The sequence below is a fragment of the Haliotis rufescens genome, unplaced genomic scaffold (genome assembly GCF_023055435.1).
Source record: "Haliotis rufescens isolate VD_foot unplaced genomic scaffold, xgHalRufe1.0.p SCAF_11, whole genome shotgun sequence".
NCBI lineage: Eukaryota > Metazoa > Mollusca > Gastropoda > Lepetellida > Haliotidae > Haliotis > Haliotis rufescens.
The window spans coordinates 42,384,379-42,407,905 of NW_025963791.1; the positions used below are offsets into that span (position 1 = coordinate 42,384,379).

Here is a 23,527-nt window from a genome sequence, read left to right on the forward strand (position 1 = left end):
ATCAAATTTGTTCCTGAGAAAGGAAATGGACCTTCAATATGCTTTTGTTTGTTTGTTTGTTTGTTTGTTGTTTTACGCCGCACTCAGCAATATTCCAGCTATATGATGGCGGTCTGTAAATAATCGAGTCTGGACCAGACAATCCAGTGATTGACATCATGAGCATCAGTCCACGCATTTGGGACCGATGACATGCATCAACCAAGTCAGCGAGCCTGACCACCTGACCCCGTTAGTCACCTTTTACAACAAGCATAGTCGCCTTTTACGGCAAGGACGAGTTGCTGAAGACCTATTCTACCCCGGATCTTCATGGGTCTATCCAGATCTCAAAGTGTTTGCAAAGCTAAATGATTATCGACTCTTTGTTGATGAGCTTAAGTAAATATAGAATACACAGACATATGAGGTTTCTGACTTTAAAATAAACCCTCCTTTTGGTGTTTCTATGGCACATGGACGGGATAACACTAAGACCAGCATGTACATGGAGGTCGGGTCGCTGTAGTGCAATTTTAACACACCGAGACACACAGAACAGACCGATCATGCAAACATAACAACCTCACACACATCGGTGAGTTCTACAGTGACACACGACATATCACCAGTGAGTCTGTCAGACATACAACGGCAAGTACAATAATATTGTTTAAGTATTTGTTCAACTGATTTTAAAACAGTTTCCTAGTGTTGCTCCGTACACAGTTTTTCAATGTTACAAATTAACAGAAATTAGCACGATGTACCAGAGATCTAATCTAGAGACATAACAATGCACCGAAGATCTTGAATCCTACCAAGGCTCTTGGTTGTACATGCTTATTCAGTTGTGTGTAACCTTTAACCTTAAAGCACAGCCTAATACTCCTGCCATGTGAGAGCTTGCTATTTGATCACCCAAAGTACACTTAATTCCCAATTAGGTACTGCAACAGTCCATTTCATGGAACTGTTTGTTGAAAGTCACATTTGGCTGTGCTATAATTCAGATAGAAAACAGGTAACAGTAAATCCCCAGGTTACAGAGTTTCTGCATGTTTTCCCCTTTGTCATCCCTGTAACTGTACCACAACAATGATGGTAACTAGAAACACACCAGTGTGGCCAAGGTATGTTCACTGCTTCAGGAACTCACCACAACAAATCAGCATAGATCCAGCCTTAAACACTGCACTGCAGATTTTACCTATCCAGACAGAACTTCTGCAGCCATGAGGGGGACAAACCTGCTTAAGGCTTAAAAAAATAAAAGAATTGGATCTCAGGCAATGGCTTTTGAAAATATAGTGTGGGTGGGCGGTGTTAAATTGGGGGGGGGGGTGGTGGTGTTGTTCAAACTACATGTGGTATGTAACCAAATAAAATGTTTGGTGTTTTTTTTCAAAATTGAAATAAAGACGAAACGGGTGGCGAACTTATGATGATATGGGCGGTGCCTGAGAACTAAGACTATTATTTTTTTTAGCCTAAGGAATAATTCAAGTAAACAAATCAAAGACATTCAACTGATGGTGAACAATTGCTTCCTTTTCATGACCTAAGGAATATTTCCTGTATGTAAAGATTGATATTGTTCACTTCGCTTCCTGTTCCAAACTCAACACATCAGCACATCAGCACACAAACAGAGACTACAGAGCTAGATTACTAATTAGATGCATGATTATCTCAACAATTCTGTTAACACAAGATCATATCCAACACTACAGGGAGGAAAAGATAAGTGAAAGTGACTGATTGAAATCATCATAAATTATTAATGATAGATAAAAACCTGGTAATGTCTTTACCACAAAGTCAAACAGCCTATCGGAATACAGTTATGACGCTTGATATGAAACAAATAATTACTACATTTTGAGCATTAAGACAAAAGTAATGAGCATAAATTCATTTGTCATGACCGAGCTCTTCTTGCCATATACTTCCTACTAAGTATACATATATATTAATTATCTAAAATCTTAGCAAGACAGTTTGTTACGATAGGCATTTTCAGAGTTGAGTAATCGCTAAATCATTACATGACTTGATTACGAACTCCTATTGATCCTAGTTATAAAGCCTAGGAACTCTGAAGACGCTATCTATGATCATTTAATGATTTTCAAGCTGAATTACTTGGTCTAGCACTAGGATAAATGTAGAGATTTTCTGGAACTACAACATCTATTTTGTTCCTTTGATTAAACAATAGCATTTGTTCAAAACATGTGCTATGAGTGAAGCCCACAGATTATGTCAACTCAAAGTCAATGTCCTTCTTGTACGCCAGCAGTGTGTTCTTCATCAGCATGGCAACGGTAACCGGCCCCACCCCTCCAGGGACTGGGGTGATATAGGCAGCCTTCTCCCTCACACCTGCAACAAAGGACATCTGTAAGAACAACACAGGCCTCAGACGCACATTAAATATACATGGCAACAAGTGTTATAAACAATAGATGTGGGGCAACGATGAGGACAGCCAACTCAGCCTACAGTTTTAATACCCTTGGGATGACTTAGCTGAACCATTCGGCATTGGCAATCATCTCCTTGCCAGAGTCACACTTCAACTCAAGCATCCAATAGGTCTTCTTGCATCATTGATTCCTAACAGATTTCTTCCCAGTACATATGGGTTATTAATAGTTGACTGTAAGTTTACAAGACAAGGATTTGACCTTAGGTGAGGTGAAATTGAACACTGCTGTATGTATATTTTAATAATATATAATAATGTGTGTGCTGATTTTGCACTAGATTCCAAACACTCAAAGCGCTAATATTATTATTCAGTGGCCCAGTTAATGGATCAGTGTGCCCTCGTTTATCATTCTCAGCTCCCTGGGGAGTTTACAAACAGCTGAGGTGCTAGAAGGTTAACTGCCACATTGCCATCTCATCCTACAGGGTACCTATTCAGATACCCCCTCGTAGATGTACGTCAATCTCAGGGATCCCTCGTCACACTAAGTGTATAACACTCAGTATTTACCAAATGTAGCAGTAAAATGGTTGTGCATGACCCTCCTCATGGTTTAATCCCCTTCGCACGAGGCTGTCATAATTTGCCAGCATTATTGCATTTCTGGTTTCCATGGCGATTTTGTTACCTTCACAATCCCCTGCCCTAAATACATGCCAAAACAACAGCAAATGTTTCCTAACATAGCTTCTGGTGTCATCTTTCATGATAAAAGTGAGTGAATGTTGTTATATGTTGTGTTCACCAGTATTCCAGCTTATTCATATTGGCCTGTAATAATTGTGACATGACAAAATAGTGGTTGATATACCCAAGTAGGATAAAAAGAATTGAGTTACGATGAGTGAGTAAGTGAGTATGGTTTTACGCCACTTTTAGCAATATTCCTCGATATCACGGCAAGGGACACCAGAAATGGGCTTCACACATTGTACCAATGTCGGGAATCGAACCCAGGTCTTCGGCGTGACGAGTGAAAGCTTTAACCACTAGGCTACCCCACCGCCCCAAGTTATGATGAGACACAATAAGATAAGCCAGGACACACATGATCCTCGCCTAGTCAGCACTTTAACAAGACTAGCACAGGGTGCCAGATACCAACAGAGCTCCATGTGAAATGAGATTGTTGTAACTGATTCACACGAAGCTAGTGCACTGCTTCCTGTTCACTCTACAGAGCTGGCACTGCAAACACATGTCACTGAGAAGCATCAATATCTCATGGAGCCTACTCCCACTAAGGAGATTAGTCCAGCAGAATTTCAGAGCTAAAACTTGTGACTCACTTAGTCACCAATGTGACCTTTTTTGTTGTTATGGCAACTAACATTTTCACCAAAATGATTCCAGAACATTTGACTGTTTTCTCACTTGCTTTACCGATTTCCTCGATCAACATACAGGGATAAAAAGGGAAAATACAGTTGTGATCTTTACTCTTTTCAGTGTGGGCAACAGTCTGATATATTTGCCAGGAGATTAATAGGCTTTTTCCCCCCCTCTTTTTTATCCTATTAAACTCTTGGTTAATATATTACTTACCCACAATGTCTTCAGTGTCGAGACTAGCTAGTTTTTTTAAGCAGACTCACTCCAGCTCAGTCCAGTATAATTTGAGAGATAAGCCAACACATGATGTCTACTAGAAACAAGACCTTTCTGCTGTCTCAGGCACGCTATCTAGAAGTCGGGAAACAGACTCAACTTTCAACTTCCACTTGTTGCCATGGAAAGTGTCACCTTATTTGCTCTTTCGTTTTCAGAGAATAATACAATGTCGTGTCACAGCACTGTAGCTCACCTGGTACTGCACATGTTGTCAACAGTTTACAATGTACTGTGGTACAGTTACTTTCAGAGAATAATACGATGTCGTGTCACAGCATTGTAGCTCACCTGGTCCTGCACATGTCAACAGTTTACAATGTACTGTGGTACAGTTGCTTTCAGAGAATAATACGATGTCGTGTCACAGCACTGTAGCTCACCTGGTCCTGCACATGTCAACAGTTTACAAAGTACTGCGGTAAACAAACACAGCCATGTTCCGCGAGTTGCTTTTAGCACTGACATTCAAATATTTTCTTAATAGATATTGACGACATTTTCAAAATGTTTCTTAATCTGCAACAATGATTGTCACATATAACAGTGTTTGAAATTAAGCACGAACAGGCAAGGGATCCTTGTCACAAACCAAAATGAGAAATATTATAGTTTTCAGATACATTTTGCAATTCATTTTCTTGAATGGCCTTTATTTTATATGCTGACAAAAGAATAATAACTATTAAGACATATTCAAAAGTTATATTTCCCTGATATTTCATGTCATTCCCTGACAAATTCAAGTAAAAACTTGGAAATATATTAACAATAACAGCAAAGTGCATCAAATCACATGAGCACCTTGATTAAAAACATGAAAAGATTTGGAAAATATCTGTTGACGAGTTGGCAGTGCACATGCTTTGCAAATCCTGCAATCGACCAAAATCTGTATGACAGTTTATGAACCGGATTTCGATTTCGTTGCATGATTAGTCCAGCCAAAATGTAACTCCATAATACCAGCCTAGTTTGGCAATGGTGGAAACTGGACCATTTTATAGTCAGTTAACTCTCTTGCCTCGGGAAGATGTCCATAACTATACCAAATATGATGCTAGCTAGAATTAGATGATAAAACTTTACAGATTTTTGAGTGACAGTCTCATCACCTTTTCATATAAAGTGTTGAAAATCAGACTGTGGTTTTGATGACTTTCAGTGTGACCGTGGACCAAGTTTCATTGACCTTCAGCAAATCCTTCTCGAGTTACAAAACTTGTTGTTTGAAGACCTTGACACTTGACAAGACATATATATGTGTCAAAACTATATTCCCAGGATTATACAGGAGGTATGGATGTTGTGATATCCCTGAGAAAACCACATGGTTAAAAAAACAAAGTGTGGATAATTAACCTTGATTAAACCTTAAAGAATCCTTGGTCGGATACCTTGAACAACTTGAACCTCCTTCTAGTACAAACATTCACACAAATTTCAGTTGAATCCATCAAGCCATTTTGGACCATGATGGTGGATGATGAAGAACGACTTGCATCGTCATAAGCTCACATGACCGTAGCAGAATTATGTGAGTTGAGAAAGAGTTTTTTTCTCAAGCGAAATCATGAAGAAAGCTTTCACTTGCAGAACATGTGAATGACTTCAGTGCTGAGTATTCTCCTAATACAGCTACTGAGTTTGTGTTAACAAGCAACAATGGTTACAGTCAGCAGTTACGTCAAACATAAATGTCATCTTCTTATGGAATATTTGCCTCAAACTTACCTTGGAAATCTCCATCTCCCACCAGATTACCTTGGAAATCCACATCTCCCACCAGCCTACCTTGGAAATCTACATATCACCAGCTTACCTTGGAAAAATACATCTCCCACCAGCCTACCTTGGAAATCTCCATCTCCCACCAGCTTACCTTGGAAATCTCCATCTCCCACCAGCTTACCTTGGAAATCTCCATCTCCCACCAGCTTACCTTGGAAATCTCCATCTCCCACCAGCCTACCTTGGAAATCTCCATCTCCCACCAGCCTACCTTGGAAATCTCCATTTCCCACCAGCTTACCTTGGAAAAATACTTTTTACCAGCTTACCTTGGAAATCTCCATCTCCTACCAGCTTACCTTGGAAATCTCCTTCTCCCACCAGCTTACCTTGGAAATCTCCATCTCCCACCAGCTTACCTTGGAAATCTCCATCTCCCACCAGCTGACCTTGGAAATCTCCATCTCCCACCAGCTTACCTTGGAAATCTCCATCTCCCACCAGCTTACCTCGGAAAAATACTTTTTACCAGCTTACCTTGGAAATCTCCATCTCCCACCAGCCTACCTTGGAAATCTCCATTTCCCACCAGCTTACCTTGGAAAAATACTTTTTACCAGCTTACCTTGGAAATCTACATCTCCCAACAGCTTACCTTGGAAATCTCCATCTCCCAACAGCTTACCTTGGAAATCTCCATCTCCCACCAGCTTACCTTGGAAATCTACATCTCCCACCAGCCTACCTTGGAAATCTCCATCTCCAACCAGCTTACCTTGGAAATCTCCATCTCCCACCAGCCTACCTTGGAAATCTCCATCTCCCACCAGCTTACCTTGGAAATCTCCATCTCCCACCAGCTTACCTTGGAAATCTCCATCTCCTACCAGCTTACCTTGGAAATCTCCATCTCCCACCAGCTTACCTTGGAAATCTCCATCTCCCACCAGCTTACCTTGGAAATCTCCATCTCCTACCAGCTTACCTTGGAAATCTCCATCTCCAACCAGCCTACCTTGGAAATCTCCATTTCCCACCAGCTTACCTTGGAAATCTCCATCTCCTACCAGCTTACCTTGGAAATCTCCATCTCCCACCAGCTTACCTTGGAAATCTCCATCTCCCACCAGCTTACCTTGGAAATCTCCATCTCCTACCAGCTTACCTTGGAAATCTCCATCTCCTACCAGCCTACCTTGGAAATCTCCATCTCCCACCAGCTTACCTTGGAAATCTCCATCTCCTACCAGCTTACCTTGGAAATCTCCATTTCCCACCAGCTTACCTTGGAAATCTCCATCTCCTACCAGCTTACCTTGGAAATCTCCATCTCCCACCAGCTTACGTTGGAAATCTCCATCTCCCACCAGCTTACCTTGGAAATCTCCATCTCCCACCAGCTTACCTTGGAAATCTACATCTCCCACCAGCTAACCATGGAAATCTACATCTCCCACCAGCTTACCTTGGAAATCCACATCTCCCAACAGCTTACCTTGGAAATCTACATATCACCAGCTTACCTTGGAAATCTACATATCACCAGCTTACCTTGGAAATCTACATCTCCCACCAGCTTACCATGGAAATCCACATCTCCCACCAGCCTTCCTTGGAAATCCACATCTCCCACCAGCCTACCTTGGAAATCCACATCTCCCAACAGCTTATTTTGGAAATTTACATCTCACCAGCCTTCCTTGGAAATCCACATCTCCCAACAGCTTATTTTGGAAATTTACATCTCACCAGCTTACCTTGGAAATCTACATCTCCCACCAGCTTAGTTTTGTCGGTTTCTTCATCTTTGATCCTGTTGATGCCCACATCGATGACTGCGGCCCCCGGTTTGACCATGTCGGCAGTGATGAGGTTAGGCACTCCAGCAGCCGCTATGATGATGTCCGCGGTGGTGGTGAACACCTTCAGCTGATCTGGGGGCGTGAAACGGTGGCAGATTGTCGTTGTTGCATCACCTGGAACAACAATCATTTTCTTTTAAAAGTTAATATCATAAAATTAAAAAATAATATCTGTACGTTTCATGAACGATATTTTGGAGGGACAAAAATCAATCATCAATGAAATAAACAATGACTCATCAACATTCACCACAATTCCTGCAAGCCTACAATTGTAAATTAACAATCTTTGTGAAAACGTTAGGCACTGATCGTAACTTCCCTTCCAGTTTTGCACCAAATGGAAAGGTTTGGCACCAGACAATCTACCCTGGAAAGCAAAGATTACAATAATACATATTCCAGAACATCGTAGAGCACTTGCCTGACTGGGAAAAACACATTAAAACATGGGCCACAGCTCGGCAAAAGAAATAACTCTTGATGGTAGTTTTTAAACTTGATAACATAATCATCAATTAATGGCAGACTCAAAATGTCATCAATAGTGGTTTCTGAGAAAACTTGTCACCATTAGTGGTACTGTGCACAATGTCCAAAAGATCACACAAGGGCCATAATTCTGCTAAATGCTAATTCTTGATGTTTCTTCAACTCAATGAACAAATTTATCCCTCAATGATGAAAGTAAAATGTCACCCCTGCATCCATAGCGGTTTCCAAACAAAGGAGTTCCCTTCGAGGCACAGTCCACCATGTCCAAACACACAGGGTGTGGGAGTGAGTGAGTTTGGCTTTACACCGCTTTTAGCAATATTCCAGCAATATCACGGCAGGGGACACCATAAATTGGCTTCACACATTGTACCCCTGTCGGGAATCGAACCCGGGACTTCGGCGTGACGAGTGAACGCTTTAACCACTAGGCTACTCGACCGCCCCCCATATGTGAGTGAGTGAGTGAGTTGGGTTTACCTCCGCTTTTAACAGTATTCCAGTTATATCACAGCGTGTCAGCTTAATGTGGGAGGAAAGCCCCAAGTGATGCAGGTCTCAGTCATTTACCACGAGCACGGGTATGGTGCTGACAAACCTGGATACATAATCGGGGTGACCCGGGATTCGAACCCACAATCATAGGTTTCTGGCGTGCCCAAGGGACGCAGCTCTGCACAGCGAATCACGGCACCTTAGACGACTGGGCCACCCGTGCTCCCCTCCCCCTATAGGGTAAAGGAAGTATAACATATAGAGCGTAAAATATTAATTGTGGATGTTATTTTTTAACTTGATCTACATATGTACCACATAACTATGTATACATGTGTTTCCAGTCTGTTAATTACAGGTACACCTGAAGCCCTTACCTGCATCTGTATCGTTGCGTCCATCAGCATGGAGGAGGATGGCAATTGGCAGGCCCACATTTTTTGATCGGCCAACAACTACAGCATTCTTTCCAAATGTAGGGATACCTGTATTATAATAGGCTATTTATGTTGCGCATATTTCCACAGCACACAGGGGCATGCTAAAAGCTCTATTAATACCCCGGTCACTGGATCAGTGTGCACGCAACAACCATTCTCAACTCCATGGGGAGTATGCAACCCAAGCTGCCTGTTAGGCAGTAGAAGGTTAACAATCAGAGAAGTCAGACCTTTCAGTTGGAGATAATTAGTAAGACGAATTTGTCTGTTCTGTAGAGGAGCAGTGTTTCAATTTGTTCTGGGTCTGTTTCTATCCAGTCTGACATCGGAGAGGCTTGGTGTGGACACTAAATGCATCATGATTCACACCAAAGGTTGTCTGCGTCAAGACAGGTGGTATCTAGGTAGGTCTTGTTGATTCTGATAGACTCCTTGTTTTAATGAAAACAGGACAAAGTACTACTTGGCCAACAAGAACTGACACTATTATACAAATGAGGACAAAAACTTTACAGATTTGTATGCAAGTTATCAGGTATATTCATGTGAAAGGGAGTTGGACTTTGTTCTTGACTCATAACAAAAACAGACATAAGGCTTAAATATGTCAGAAATGTTTACCTCAACAATTATTAAACATATGCAAGTTTTCGACCCAAGTTGATTCCCTTAGGAGATATTTTCCCAAAGGCTAAGACTTCAAGTAGGATCACAGATTTGCTCCAGAAGTTCACACTTCAGCCTGTTTCACTCACTATGATCATTGTACTTAGTCATGACAAGTCTAAAACTTATTAACATTACTTGAAAGTTATCAATGACCTTCATTGGCCACTTGCACTTGGCCCAGAAAGGCCCCTCTCATGCCTCGTACAGTACAATGAGTGAGTGAGTGAGCCGACCGCCCCTCGTCCAGTACAAGGAGGTTGTTGCTTAGTCCATGTACCTCTGTGAACAGAGACACAATACATCCCAAACTCCACCTGGTTTGTTTGATAACAGATTAGAAAATTTATATAATTGGTACTGGAGAGATTTGGGGATTAAAGAAAAAGCCAGACTCCATCCGTGACACTTGGCATCAGAAGACGAGAAGGAACGTACCTGTCCTGCGAATGATTTCCAGAACTGCTGCTGGCGTCGCTGGGACATAGGCTGTCTGATCCACACAGAAGCGCCCGATGTTCACCACACCGAACCCATCCACATCCTTGCTTGGTGTGACAGCATTGCACACCCTACGCTCATGGATGTGAGGTGGAACTGGCAACTGGACCAGGATTCCATCCACCTCTGCCGACTTGTTCAAAGTGTCAATGTGACTCAACAGTTCGGCCTCCGTCACACTAGCCGGGAGCTTGAGGGTGGAGCTTGTTATACCTACGTATGTGAGATTCAAATATTCATGTATTGGCTTATTAAATATTTGTGAAGTCATGAAACTTGTCAATCACAGAACATAAAATAAATTGATCTGCTATATTTAATATTGAAGGACGGATTGACCTGTGGATTTCAGATTAATTCAGGTTTCAAGGATTTATTCCCCTACTGAGGCCAATTAGATAAAAGTGACAAAACCCTTTCCATGTTCATAAGAAATCTATACAAAAAGCAGAAAGTTCATTGTACGATTCCCACTATGTCATGAGCATGTGTTTATACCAGACAAGGTGAGCATATCCATCAGACCCCTGTGACAGACATTGTTACAATGTTAATCTAGTGTTGGTGCACAGTACACACCTTTCTAATCTTACCATATAAATATTATACATAAACATTAAACTGAATAAAGTTTTTGCTTGTTTAAAATAACATAACAACGGAAGCCTTGGCTGAAATGAAATGGAGTTCAATGACTATTGACATACGCAGCACAATGTATACATAAAACATGAGTTTCATTTCTAATATTTACCCAGTAATACAGAGGCCTTCATCATCAGTACACTTATATCAACCACTTCTAACATGTTGTACTCTGTATGAATAAAAGCCACTTCAAAATGTTAATAAAGCCCTATTTTTCTTCTTAACATTAATATTACATAAATTTCTCAATCAATTAATGACTTATGATAAATTTCAAACATTTTCCCATCCGTACCGGTAATTAAATTATGGCATTCTGGCACCACACAGTCTGCTAAATAGACTACAAATGTCAACTAATAAGCCCTCTTATCTAACTACTAATGAGATCCAAGCAATTCCTGAAACCATACAAGAATATGTTTCATGCATGTGTAGTCTGGTGGGGACTTGGATCAAGTGCTAGTTTTCCGTAACATTTCGGTGCAGATGATATGGACCAGCACCGTAATGGCAGAATGAAAGATGAAAAGTAGTCAATCCTGTATTTATTGCCACTTAAAGAACTCCTATTTATAATGCAATGCATTTTTACATCAAATGTGAAACCATAAAACTTATGATAAACTCAAGTTAGAAAATGTCACACCAAATGGATCTGGAGACTTAGACCAATAGGCAATAGCAAAACTTGTCGCCTCCAGTTACACTGTTTTCAAAGTGAAGAGCCAGGCTAAGACTGGTGACTTGTCTTGTTTGATATATATAGAACATCAAATAGATCACTGTGGAGTTTCTTTAACTGGTTTCCAACACTGCCTAAATACATTGGAAAATTGGAATACATGTATTTCAAACTTCTTAATGTAGTGAGTGAGTGAGGCTAAACACCATTTTAAACATTTTGCAAATCATGGTGAACTGGTGATGCAGGTGATGAAACCAACAAGCAGGAGTCTGATGCTGCCCAAGAATTACAATCACAGCCAATCAGGGATTCGAAACCCACCTTTAAATAGAAAGGCTTATTACCATGATTACCCAATCATTTAAATGAGAGAAGAACAGGACCACACACACTGCTCTAAACATGTTGAATATCATCATATGCAATCATGAAACAAAATTCTGCTTTAAAAAATGTTTAGTTAATATTTCCTTGAAAGGGCTGACTACATTGATGACTTGTGATCCCTATACCCCCCAACACCCTGAGATACAACATGGGTAATTACTATGAAGAAGACGGAGTGTTTCCTGACCAGTGTGCTTTGTTGCTTTGATCTTGTTGTTGACATACACCTGGCTGGCAGGGTCGACGCCAACAAGTACCACAGACAGATGGGGAGGACGACGCCCACTGGACACCACCTCATCAATCTCCGACTTCACTTCCTCACGGATTGCCTTTGCAACTGATTTCCCGTCTATAACACAAGCTGAGGCCAATCTGGAATCATTCATTAGAATTAGGTATATCATTTCAATTACTGTCAACAACATCGGTAATGTGACTCAAAGAGTGAAAATCAATAATGTTGATGAATCCAACAACTTGTAAATTACAAGCCCAGAACACATCTTGCATGTGCACAAACACCAAATAAGAGGAGCTGTCTAGTTATTTGCCTCATATCTTGGATTCATACTTTGCTTGCTGGTTCTCCTTGGGATGATACCAGAGCTATAGAGAAACACTGACTTGTACATTAAATATAACATGTTTATCAAACCAGTAACATTCCAAATAAACAGTAAGGTGGACTGACAAAAGTGTAATTCATAAGTAGGTCATCCTTATGTGGATAACTGTCAGTTCTGTAAGTTCTACACGTCCTATTGATGCCAGTGCCATTTTGGTTATTATCCTATTACTCGTGCCAGTTTCCACTGATGACATTCAGCCTACTCACATTACCTCAAAGTCAAACACCTATATCTTACATTCTATTGTTTCGTTTACAGATCCACATACCTTATAAAATAGAAAATCTAGAAAAAAATACAATTAGAATAACATATTTTTTTTAATACCAACGGATTTATAGTCTGGAGGTAATTTAGGGTACCGACGTTTACTACAATATCTGAAAAACTATTGGACCTACTCCAGTCAAAGTTGGTATGAGATTATTAAACAGTCATACATAACTGGATATTACATTTAAAGACAATCGGTGCATGAATAAAAAAATCTGTCTATTTAGCTATCACTATATTTCATCAACAACCAGACCTGTTCATCACGGGTGGAACAAGCATTCACTGAAACAGCCATCTGCATAATGCTACCCCTGCGTCACAGGGCCATATGATACAGTTGAACCAATCAACTCACTTCGAAAGGGTGCACGGGAATCACGCACGCACGAACACGGTGGTTAGCGTTGGGCGTCTCAACGTGCATGACTCTCGTGCACCCTTTCGAGTTGGGTATAGAACCTATTGAATGTGCAGCTTGAACATAACATCATGATAGATAACAGCACACTCCTCTCCATACAGGTTAATAAATCACATTCTGCTTAATACTCAGAGACATATCTACAAGTCTTGCATTAATTATTGTAATATTGCAAATATTGTCATTTCATCTCATAAGACCACACCTACAATGTTGAAACATTTATTGCAAAGGCAATATCGAAAAATGTATTGCGAAGAAATTGTAGGTGTCTTTAATGGTTCCAATAACAAAATCTAACGACAATAGGAAGGGGCAAATACGGTCTAAGCTGCTTACAAGTTACAGACTGTACTGGGGATTTATTCTCCCCCAGAAACAGGGGTCAGTTGATCCGATGGGGTCATTCTCGACCTAATTACCATTGTCTTGTACCAGGGTACATTCGAATATATATATTATTTACAGACCGCCGTCATATAGCTGGAATATTGCTGAGTGTGGCGTTAAACAACAAACCAACCAATCTGAGTTGATGTCAAACCTATTGATCCTTATTGTCAACATTGTAATGGTTATGTCAAGATGGTAACATTGTTGTCAAGATGGTAACATTTTGTCATGTCAGTATTGTACAAATACACATGTACAGCTTAGAACTCCTTCTCTCCGAAAGGCCTCTGTATTAGAGACACCAGGTTGTCCATTTGTAGCAAGCGGCACATCTCATGGACTGTCAAACATTAAATCAAGCTGGACAATACCATTCAGTCTGAAATGAATTTGTTATCAAAACTAATAACAGGCATGGTCTCAGTGTGAAAGGAGTGCTTATTAGACAGTCTAGACTCAGTCCTAAGGGTCCTTCATAACTGCACAGTCAACTTACAAATGGGATCAGGTCTTTAACAAGACTTTTCAAAAAGATGTTTTACAGGTTCTGACTCATAAATTGAAAACTGTTGAATAGGTTTATCCGAAAAGACCTATTATTTTTAACTGTTGGCATTCTAAAAGTTGGTGAGAAAATAAGAAAACGCACAACTTAATGGATAACAACTTCTGGTTAATTGCATACAGCGACGTTTTTATGTAGATTCTTACACTGTTATCAAGCTGGAGTGACTAAAGCAGCGTTAGAAATTGGCACTAGTCCTTGTCAAACTGCCCAATAATAAAGGTATCATAAGGACTAGTAGAAATTTGCCATTTTTAAAGGTTTTGCTATATGATATCATTATCAGCATTAGTGGGCTAAAACTGTTAATTTCTATCACTGACTAAAGTCGGAAATGCTAGAAAACTGCTTTCCTGGCTTCATTTCATAAATACAAGTCATAGGACTATAAAAAGAGCATATATCAAAATAACGTAAATTGCCCTAATATGGCCTGTCCTAACTGACGCTGTAATTACCCTTAAAATGTACTTTTACAGGTAAAATGATGATCAACTTAGAACATATTCGTGTCTTGTCATGCATGTATGAAATGGCCTATAACCTGAGGTTATTACCTAACACCTGTCCCGAGGTGATGACCTCACACCGTCCCATGCATTCTCACCATTGCTCACAGGTGCAAACGTCACCGATTTGGGGGTGGTCTCAAAATATTGCTATTATTGTACTTAATTGACATGTGCATTGATGGGGTAGCAATTTAGGATATATACTGCATTATATTTGCTTGGAAACAGGATGAAAGGATTCAGAGCTATGAAACGGAATGAGTATTGGAAGGTTGCGGTTTTGGAATCCAGAAGTATTTGTTGTTCTACAGATGATTTCTTGAGGCAGCATTTATCTCCGCTGAATATCTCTATATATGAATCTGTACTTTTGAATGTTAATTGTGCTATGTCTTGCCACAAACCCTTTACACTTAGCCAAGATGGGCACAACAGGCTTGAGCTCACAATGTCTGACTAGCGTACGTAAGACAGCGTGACCGTGTTGTGCCACCAGCACATATGTCCTGTACTTTACAGGGTCTGCATTCGGCCGAATTTTCTCCATGAGTTGAACTTTCGTCTCATATGGTTTGAAGTTGACATGTCATATATTCCTGTATGGTCGCCTTCAGACTACTCATTGTTTGGGCGACAATATCTGAATTCCGGACGTTATATCAACTGGCGTTATCTATGACACTGACCTTTAAAATTGGCAATAGCTGAAGATCCAACCAGTCTATTAACACATCATATAATTTCATATAATTTCCTTATTAAAATTATCAGTTTTCTTTTTCGCCTCCAAAACTAGGTCGATCGGTAGTTACTCGATATTTCAGTAACAACAGTAACAACAGTCTGTGAAAAATCATATCCTTTTTTAACAGGCAAAAAGCAGTTTTCTAGCATTTCCGACAGGACTCTAACAACCATGCTAAGAGAGGTATATATACATGATATGTTGTGATAAGCAGCAGATAGTATTAACCACAACAGGTAATACATAACAAGAAGCACGCAGATAATTGGATGAATCTTATTGTACATCAGGTTTCATCCAATTATCTGTGTGCTACTCGTTATCTATTACCTGTTGTTGTCGATGCTAACCTGCTGCTTATCACAACATATCATGTCTTTATACCTCTCTCAACATGGTTGTAGTCACTCCAGCTTGATAACAGTGTAAGAATCTATATAGAAAATTTGCTATATGCAATAAACCAGAAAATGTCTATATCATGGCTCTTTTGTAAGGAAATAAAAATGAATTCAGAATTATTCTCTCCGTAGTTTTTAAATTCTCTCACTAATGAAAATTAGACAAAATATGGGCTTATGATTTAATAACTTGACAATAACTGTGTTTAATTTCTGACTAAAAATCTATTACTATGCACCTAGCTTTAGTTTAGACATCCAACAATCAATAAGCCTTCTGTCTCTTTTTTGCTTAACACAGCAATATTTTATGTATATGACAGCAGTCTTTAAATAATCCATTGTCCAACTGTCTAACTCACAGGGCTCAATTTACTATATAACACATGCACCAGTGCCACCTGTTATTGAGATGCAACCTGATATTTGTCTACATGCACTATTCTTACTGTTACATCCAACAACCACTGTTTGTGAGTATCCATGAAACATAATGTAGATAATGTATAAAGATGTTCAACAGGCATCATGTTGGGTATATTTTCATACTGTTGAGTGGTTGCTGTTTGGTGATTAGTCTGAACTTGGATAAATGAGGTTTGGAAAGCTCAAAATTACCAAATGCAAAGTCATCTGACATTTGGTCTTTTTAGAAAAAGTGATATTATTTTTATTGCCTCTTACATAATATCATACGATTCACACTCAGTATTTGTGGACTTGAAATGTACCTAAATATATTATTACATGCACTCACCTCTGTTACTCAACATGCTCACCTCTGTTACTCAACACTCTCAACTCTGTCACTCAACATGCTCACCTCTGTCACTCAACATGCTCAACTCCGTTACTCAACATACTCAACTCTGTTACTCAACTCTGTTACTCAACATATTCAACTCTGTTACTCAACATACTCAACTCCGTTACTCAACTCTGTTACTCAACATACTCAACTCTGTTACTCAACTCTGTTACTCAACATGCTCAACTCTGTTACTCAACTGTTACTCAACATGCTCAAATCTGTTACTCAACATGCTCAATGCTGTTACTCAACATGCTCAACACTGTTATTCAAATCCGTTAGTCAACATGCTCAACGCTGTTACTCAACCACTCAACTCTGTTATTCAACATGTTTAACTCTTTTACTTAACACCATGTTGAATAAATCAGAGATGATAAAAGTATGTTCAGAATGGTTGACTTGTGTGGAGGTGTATCTTTTATGAAAAAGAAAATGATTATGACTTTGGTCAACACGAGTTGATATATTTGATATCAAAAGACACGAGGGTGAGATTTTATTCATCATCCAACATCATTCTTCCAACTTTTTCAGTTTGTAGACGTTAATTAGCAGTATCTAAGTGTAAAAAGTACTGCTAACAGCTTCAGTAGCAGAGCCATTAGTGATGTCATTTCATTGTGACGTCATGGTAACCAGTGACGTGATAATGGTCTGCAAACCATTGTGATGCAATTTCATTGATCTCATCCAAGCGATAGCTCCTGTGGGAACCAGTTTTTTATGATAAATATCTGTTTTGTACTGCTAACCATCAGGTATTAAGTCTTTGAAATTAGGCAATGTTACGGTAACTTGGGTAAAAAATGTGAAAGCTTCCATTTTAATATTTGAAATTATGGAGTGATTTGTGCCAAGGTTGAGATTCCACCCATCGGTTTCTCAGAATTGACCAAAGACACTGATGTGAGTGGGTGAGCTGACCTAAAGACCTCTCTGATAGGATCATACTGCTGGTCAAAGTTAATGTATTTTTAAACATTGAATCCCTTTTTGTTCAAGCTATCTCCCCAAACATGTGTGAGTGATTGGATTATCAAGCTTTGCTATGGACACTCTGTAGGTAATCTGTGTCGGGGCAAGTCAAACCAGTGGATGCAGCATGGGTTCAATTCCCAACAATGAGGGAAGCCATGTCTGGTGTCCCCCGTCGTAATATTGCCGGAACATTGCTAAAACCTGCATAACAACACATTCACTCAGAACAAGTGAGGGGTTGCTGGGTATCTTTCTGACTTAAATGTCTTTGGATACCATATGACCTTCCACCTCGTTGTTAGAAAGTGGCACTAGTCCTGTAGTCCTTGCCAAACTGCCCAATAGTTAATGTATTTTAAGGACTAGTAGAAATTTGCCCTTTTTAAGGGTTTTGCTATATGTTCTCATTATAAGGACGAGTGGACTAGAACTGTTAGTTCTATCACTGCACCTACTTATTGTTCACAAATAGGACCTAAATCAAACCTGACTGTGAAGAAGGACTACTAAAAACAAAGTGTGGTAAGGTTTATTCAATGTAGAATACCGGGTACCCATGGTATTAGGACCAAGTTCATGGTGTTGACCCTGACTGAGCAGGCATAGATACGATGTATGTGTATACAGTCTACATGAACCTACACCTCTACTACAAGATACGATCTAACTGTGTGAGGGAGACAGAAATGATTCTAATCAACTGAAAGCAGAGAGGAATAGTAAAAGGATTGAATCCTCTAACATCTCAAATCCTTTGTCTACCACAGTATGGCTGATGTTTGCAGGCACATGTGACATAACATGCATAAGTTGTGTTCTTGTCGAGTAACGTAGACCTAGCTCAGCATTATTGTGACCCAACAGCGGATGTACTGTGTGACAGACATTAACCTGGAATGTGGACTTGCCAGAATATTGATACCACATGACAATCCACACACAAAAAGTTGGAAAGGCAGCTTACCCCCAGCTAGCAGTCAAGTGATACTTTCCATCCTTGCTTCATAATGTAGATATATTGGTCAACTAATTTGTACATTTAATAGCAAAATATTTACACACGTTATATCCAAAACCATTAACAATGCACTTGTGATCTATCACAGACCTTAGAGTACCTGGTACACCTAAGAGTAGTAATAACTGGAAGAGAAATTCATGGTAAGGCATCAATATCATATTTTGTTAATATAATTTAATTTAATTACATCAACATAAATATATGCAATTGACAAAAAGATATGCAATTGAAAAATCGTATTCACTTTTTTTTCAATCAAAATTTCCTAATTATTTCTCTTTAATTTGGTAATGATAATCCAACAGAGGAATGTCCTATTAAAAATTGGAAAAAATAAAGAAAATTACCTTAAACCATCTCTTTGGGAATATTGGAAAATACATAAATAAATCAAATTTGCTTGACACCATGAGCATTATGGGTGATTTTTTGTGAGCCTGTATTCTGGCTGGTTACTTGTGACAGGGCAGCCTGACATGACCGCCACCTGTTTTGTGGCATGTACAAGTACATGTATTCTGGTATAAGTACATAGAGCTCTTTGTCTTGGTGTCCATTCAGATTTCTTAATCTATTCAAATTAGTTTTATCTTCTATTCAATCATTTTATTTCCTATACATATAGGCCACAGGCCTTTGTGTACAAAAGTTGAGTACAGACAGGTTTTAAACATTCAGTAACGCATTTCTTACTTCATTTGCAAAGTATAGATATTTTGCTAGATTTGTAATATTATATGTATCTGGTGATGACAGAAGCATATTAAATTTATGAACATTAGGATGACAAGAGAACTTTGCTTTGAGATATAGTTGCCGTAACTTGACATACGTTGGACAAAAAAGCAGGAATTGGTACTTGGTTTCAACACAGTCTAATTTACAAAGTTTTTTTTCTTAAATTTCTTGGAATTTTATAATGACGTCCATTCTCAATTTCCAAAATATGACAACTCAGTCTGAATCTTGTGAAGGTTGTTTTCATATTTTGCAAATTTAAGAATGACAAATAAGGTTCACATCTAACAAAAGTATTAAAACAAGCATAATGTGACATTTTTTAACTTGCAAGAAGTTTGCTATGCCAGATCTGCTGAAAATTGTCTTTTAAACGTTGTTGAAACATATAAAGAAAAACCTTTCGGTTTCCATACATTTGACACATCCATACATATCTGAACCCAAGTTTACAAAGACAGTTCCTTAATTTAGTTACCCAATTGACAGGACCAAGTTCATCATACACGCACAACATATTGTAGCACTTTCCTGGTAAACAGAAGTCTGGCATCTTTAGTATGTTCAGCCAATATTTCACACATTTATCTTCTATTACCTACATATTATTGTACTAACTTGTGTATAGTATTTTCATACCATGTCTTTTTTGTCCCATGTATTTAATCTATTGTATTTTTTTGCATAAAACCTTTCCAAAGAAGGGAATATTTCTTTATTGAAAGTTCAAAGCAACATCAAGGTAAGGGAGAGAACTCTGAAATGAATGACAACTTTCAATTGGTAGCTCTAACCACTTTTATTCAGGACATTCAAACTCCCCTTTTTGTCTGCTGACTATTGTGTATCCATCTAGCAGTTGACATGGCTGATGCTTAATCTAATTATGGTGAGGCTGTCTCAGTTTCACACATATTGCCTAGACTACAAAGGGCACAAGCAGCATACATCAATATCTCCATTAAGGGAAACAACACTCCAACTTTGAAAATATTGACATATGGATTGGCTTTTTCTGTGCAGATTCAACATGTGCTTATTATACAATAATCTTGAAGCAACATCAATCGGAGGATAGAAGAATGAGAAATTGTAACAAAGGATATACAATAAAGATCTGCAGCAAAACAGACATGTGTTTTTGTTGTTGGTTCATTAATGCACATACATGACTTGAAAGGGTGACGATATCGGTCAACATCCTAATATATACAGTGAGTGTGTGAGTGAGTTTGGTTTTACGCTGCTTTTAGCAATTTTCCAGCAATATCACAGTGGGGGACACCAGAAATGGGCTTCACACATTGTACCCATGTCTGGAATCGAACCCGGGGCTTCGGCATGACGAGCCAAGGCTTTAACCACTTGGCTACCCGACCGCCCCTAATATATACAGTAAAAACTACATAGTATCCCTTCAGAAAATTCAGGTAAAGAAATAGGTGATAACTAGAGCTGTTACGATTCACTCGTGTAAACCGTTTGCCTTCATGAATTGAATTCTTTATTTGTGGTCACTAGAATCGAACCTTTACAAAAAAAATTAAAAGAGTGTTTTTGACTTGAAGTTGTCTTTTATTCATCAAAGCAAGATAGGCAAAATGGAATAAAATCAAGCCATGAAGTAGTTTGTTGTGTGGGGCATCTACAACTCTACCGCAGTTAAATTGCTGATCGTCCATAACGCTCATCAAATATTTGGCCCCCAAAGGTAACGTTTTCACGAGCGATCACTGTATGTTTCATTGAATATAATAAATAATAAACAACTGCTGACTAGTTGTATTCATGAAAAACTAATCATATTCGATACCCTATATTTGTGATACATATCATATTCGCCTCATTGTGTGTTGATTGCAGCTCTAGTGACAACAAACTTGGTCAAGATAAATTTGAAATTTGAGATAAATTATCACTAGACATGATGCTTTACTATTTTAATTTTTTTTTTTCTGTTCATGAGGCACTGTTTTATAAACAGAAATAAAGATCACCTCGTGTATGTTATGTAAACCTTGCCAGAAATAGCAATCAGCTGTACACACATTTTCTACCAATCTACCAGCGATTGGGTTTAGAAAAAAATAAATATATATATATATATATAACTTAAAGAATTTTGATGCATAATAGGATGAACTATATCTGAAACTACAATTTTATCAAAAATATTATATTCCAATATTAAGTTATTTTAGATGGAGCTTTAGGTATAAATATTTAAAATACTAATCATAAGCGTGGCACTTTGGAACAGGTGACTGCTATTGCCAGATATGTTTTAAGTATGAAACAATTTCATTAGTCACTGTTGAGGCCTCCTGCGTTCTTGCTACTTGAATGAAAACAAAACGTGAATATCGTAATTACAACCGACAAAAGTTATTTGTATAATATCATGCAGTTACCTCGTTCAAAGAATGTATCCTTCAATATCCACATAACGGAACAATATCCCATACATCTTAGGCTGTACAAAGAAACTTGTCTTTGTAACAGAAATTGATGACTTAGCATACAAAAAAGATACATACTTATTGTATACTTCAGACTGAGTTTCCTGAAGTTGAAAAAAGTGGTATTTTCACTGCAGCGACCACGACACTTTCACGGAACTATTGTCTTTCAAGAGTCACCTCCCCGCACATTGTCTCCCCTTTATCATCAGCGTCTCACCCAGACACAAACAGACTTCATTTTTACGTTAGTTCCACATTGACAAGGCAAAATAATGACAGATGACATCTATGGAGCTAATGTCGCTTAATTCTTGCCGTTTGTTATTCTCTTGAAAATGTTTCGTCATAAACTTCGTCATTCATCATGTAGATTTCAAGAATATCTTTTGTTGAAGTTGATTTTGTATGTAATCATATCTAAATGTACGATAAAGTGAGTGAGTGAGTGAGTGAGTGAGTGAGTGAGTGAGTGAGTGAGAGAGAGAGAATGATTTTATGGCGTTTTCAGCAATATTCCAGCAATATCACATTGGGGGACACCAGAAATGGACTTCACACATTGCACCAATGTGGGGAATCGAAGTCGGGTCTTCAGCATCTGAACCACTAAAATACCCCAGGGTCCCATATGAATGATAAAGATTTTTATCAAATCAAATATTTTTTGCTACTTTTGCTTATAGATCTATTTGTTTAAGATTTTGCAAAAATGGAACCACTTTTTAAGTCGCAATTACAAGGGGTGGTGAAACGTCCTTGTGTATAAGGTTGGGAGAATTTACGTTTCAAACTTTGACATTAATGAAATAATTCATTTTCCGGTAGACAACTACACAAAAGTATATAATGAATAAGATATTCTATGTGTCAAGTGAAATATCATGGAATATTCTCTATGTGTTACTATCTGTATCCTCTAACAAGATGATGCAACATTCAGATATACCCAACAAACATGATAAAGCAATAATAAAGTGCTTGTGCATGCACATTGACCCCCAAACCTGCACCTGGAGCGCTCGCAGCTAACGCGTCCAAGGACCCACTTGTTGTGGAGACCAATGCAGTCACTGCATCACTCTATCAATTTAATGCAGACGCGTATTCTTTTATTTGAAAGGTCTTTGAATTATTCAAAAATGATGAAAAACAAACCTATCCGATGACGAACATTTCTGTCAACGTCTGTGTCTTATTACAAAATGTTAAAAACTAGTCTAGGTCTAGGCCTATAGGCCTACATTTACACGACCATCATTCTCGTTGAAACATACTTACCTGTCATCTAAATGTAAACCTCTTCTAAAGTGCGTCAAATATGTTGTCACTGGTTTGCTAAGATGTCTAACTGGTGAAAACAACATCATCTCAAACTAGTTGTATGTTGTCACGGTCAAACTATCATCGTTTACAAACCGGGCGATAACATAACATGCCACGCTGTGGTCTTGTGCAGACGAACTATTTCCGAGTTCGCGTGGACGAGATTTAGAACAACCCCTTTAAAAACAAATGGTTAATATTTGCAGCTGTTGAAATGCGATATCTGTCATTCTGACTCATAGTTGTATTCGT

At 38.7% G+C, this 23,527-nt stretch overlaps 1 protein-coding gene across 1 annotated transcript; it reads right to left on the minus strand.

Moving 5' to 3' along the window:
• Positions 1-197: 197 nt before the first annotated feature.
• On the minus strand, positions 198-23,474 carry LOC124142260 (bifunctional methylenetetrahydrofolate dehydrogenase/cyclohydrolase, mitochondrial-like). The gene is made up of 6 exons (XM_046510604.2): positions 23,231-23,474; positions 12,182-12,369; positions 10,209-10,484; positions 9,042-9,149; positions 7,570-7,788; positions 198-2,364 (listed from the first exon to the last, which is right to left on the minus strand). Exons 1-6 carry the CDS (start codon positions 23,317-23,319, stop codon positions 2,240-2,242), a joined length of 1,005 nt encoding a protein of 334 aa, XP_046366560.1. The 5' UTR covers positions 23,320-23,474; the 3' UTR covers positions 198-2,239.
• Positions 23,475-23,527: the final 53 nt, after the last annotated feature.

Bases quoted from the DNA above. Each gene is read 5' to 3' on its own strand.
- LOC124142260 (XM_046510604.2), bottom strand. From the start codon at position 23,319: ATGATGTTGTTTTCACCAGTTAGACATCTTAGCAAACCAGTGACAACA. The intron at 12,370-23,230 runs GTAAGTATGTTT...GAATGATTCCAG, and splicing joins GGTTTACATTTAGATGACAG to ATTGGCCTCAGCTTGTGTTA. The intron at 10,485-12,181 runs GTCAGGAAACAC...TCACATACGTAG, and splicing joins CAAAGCAACAAAGCACACTG to GTATAACAAGCTCCACCCTC.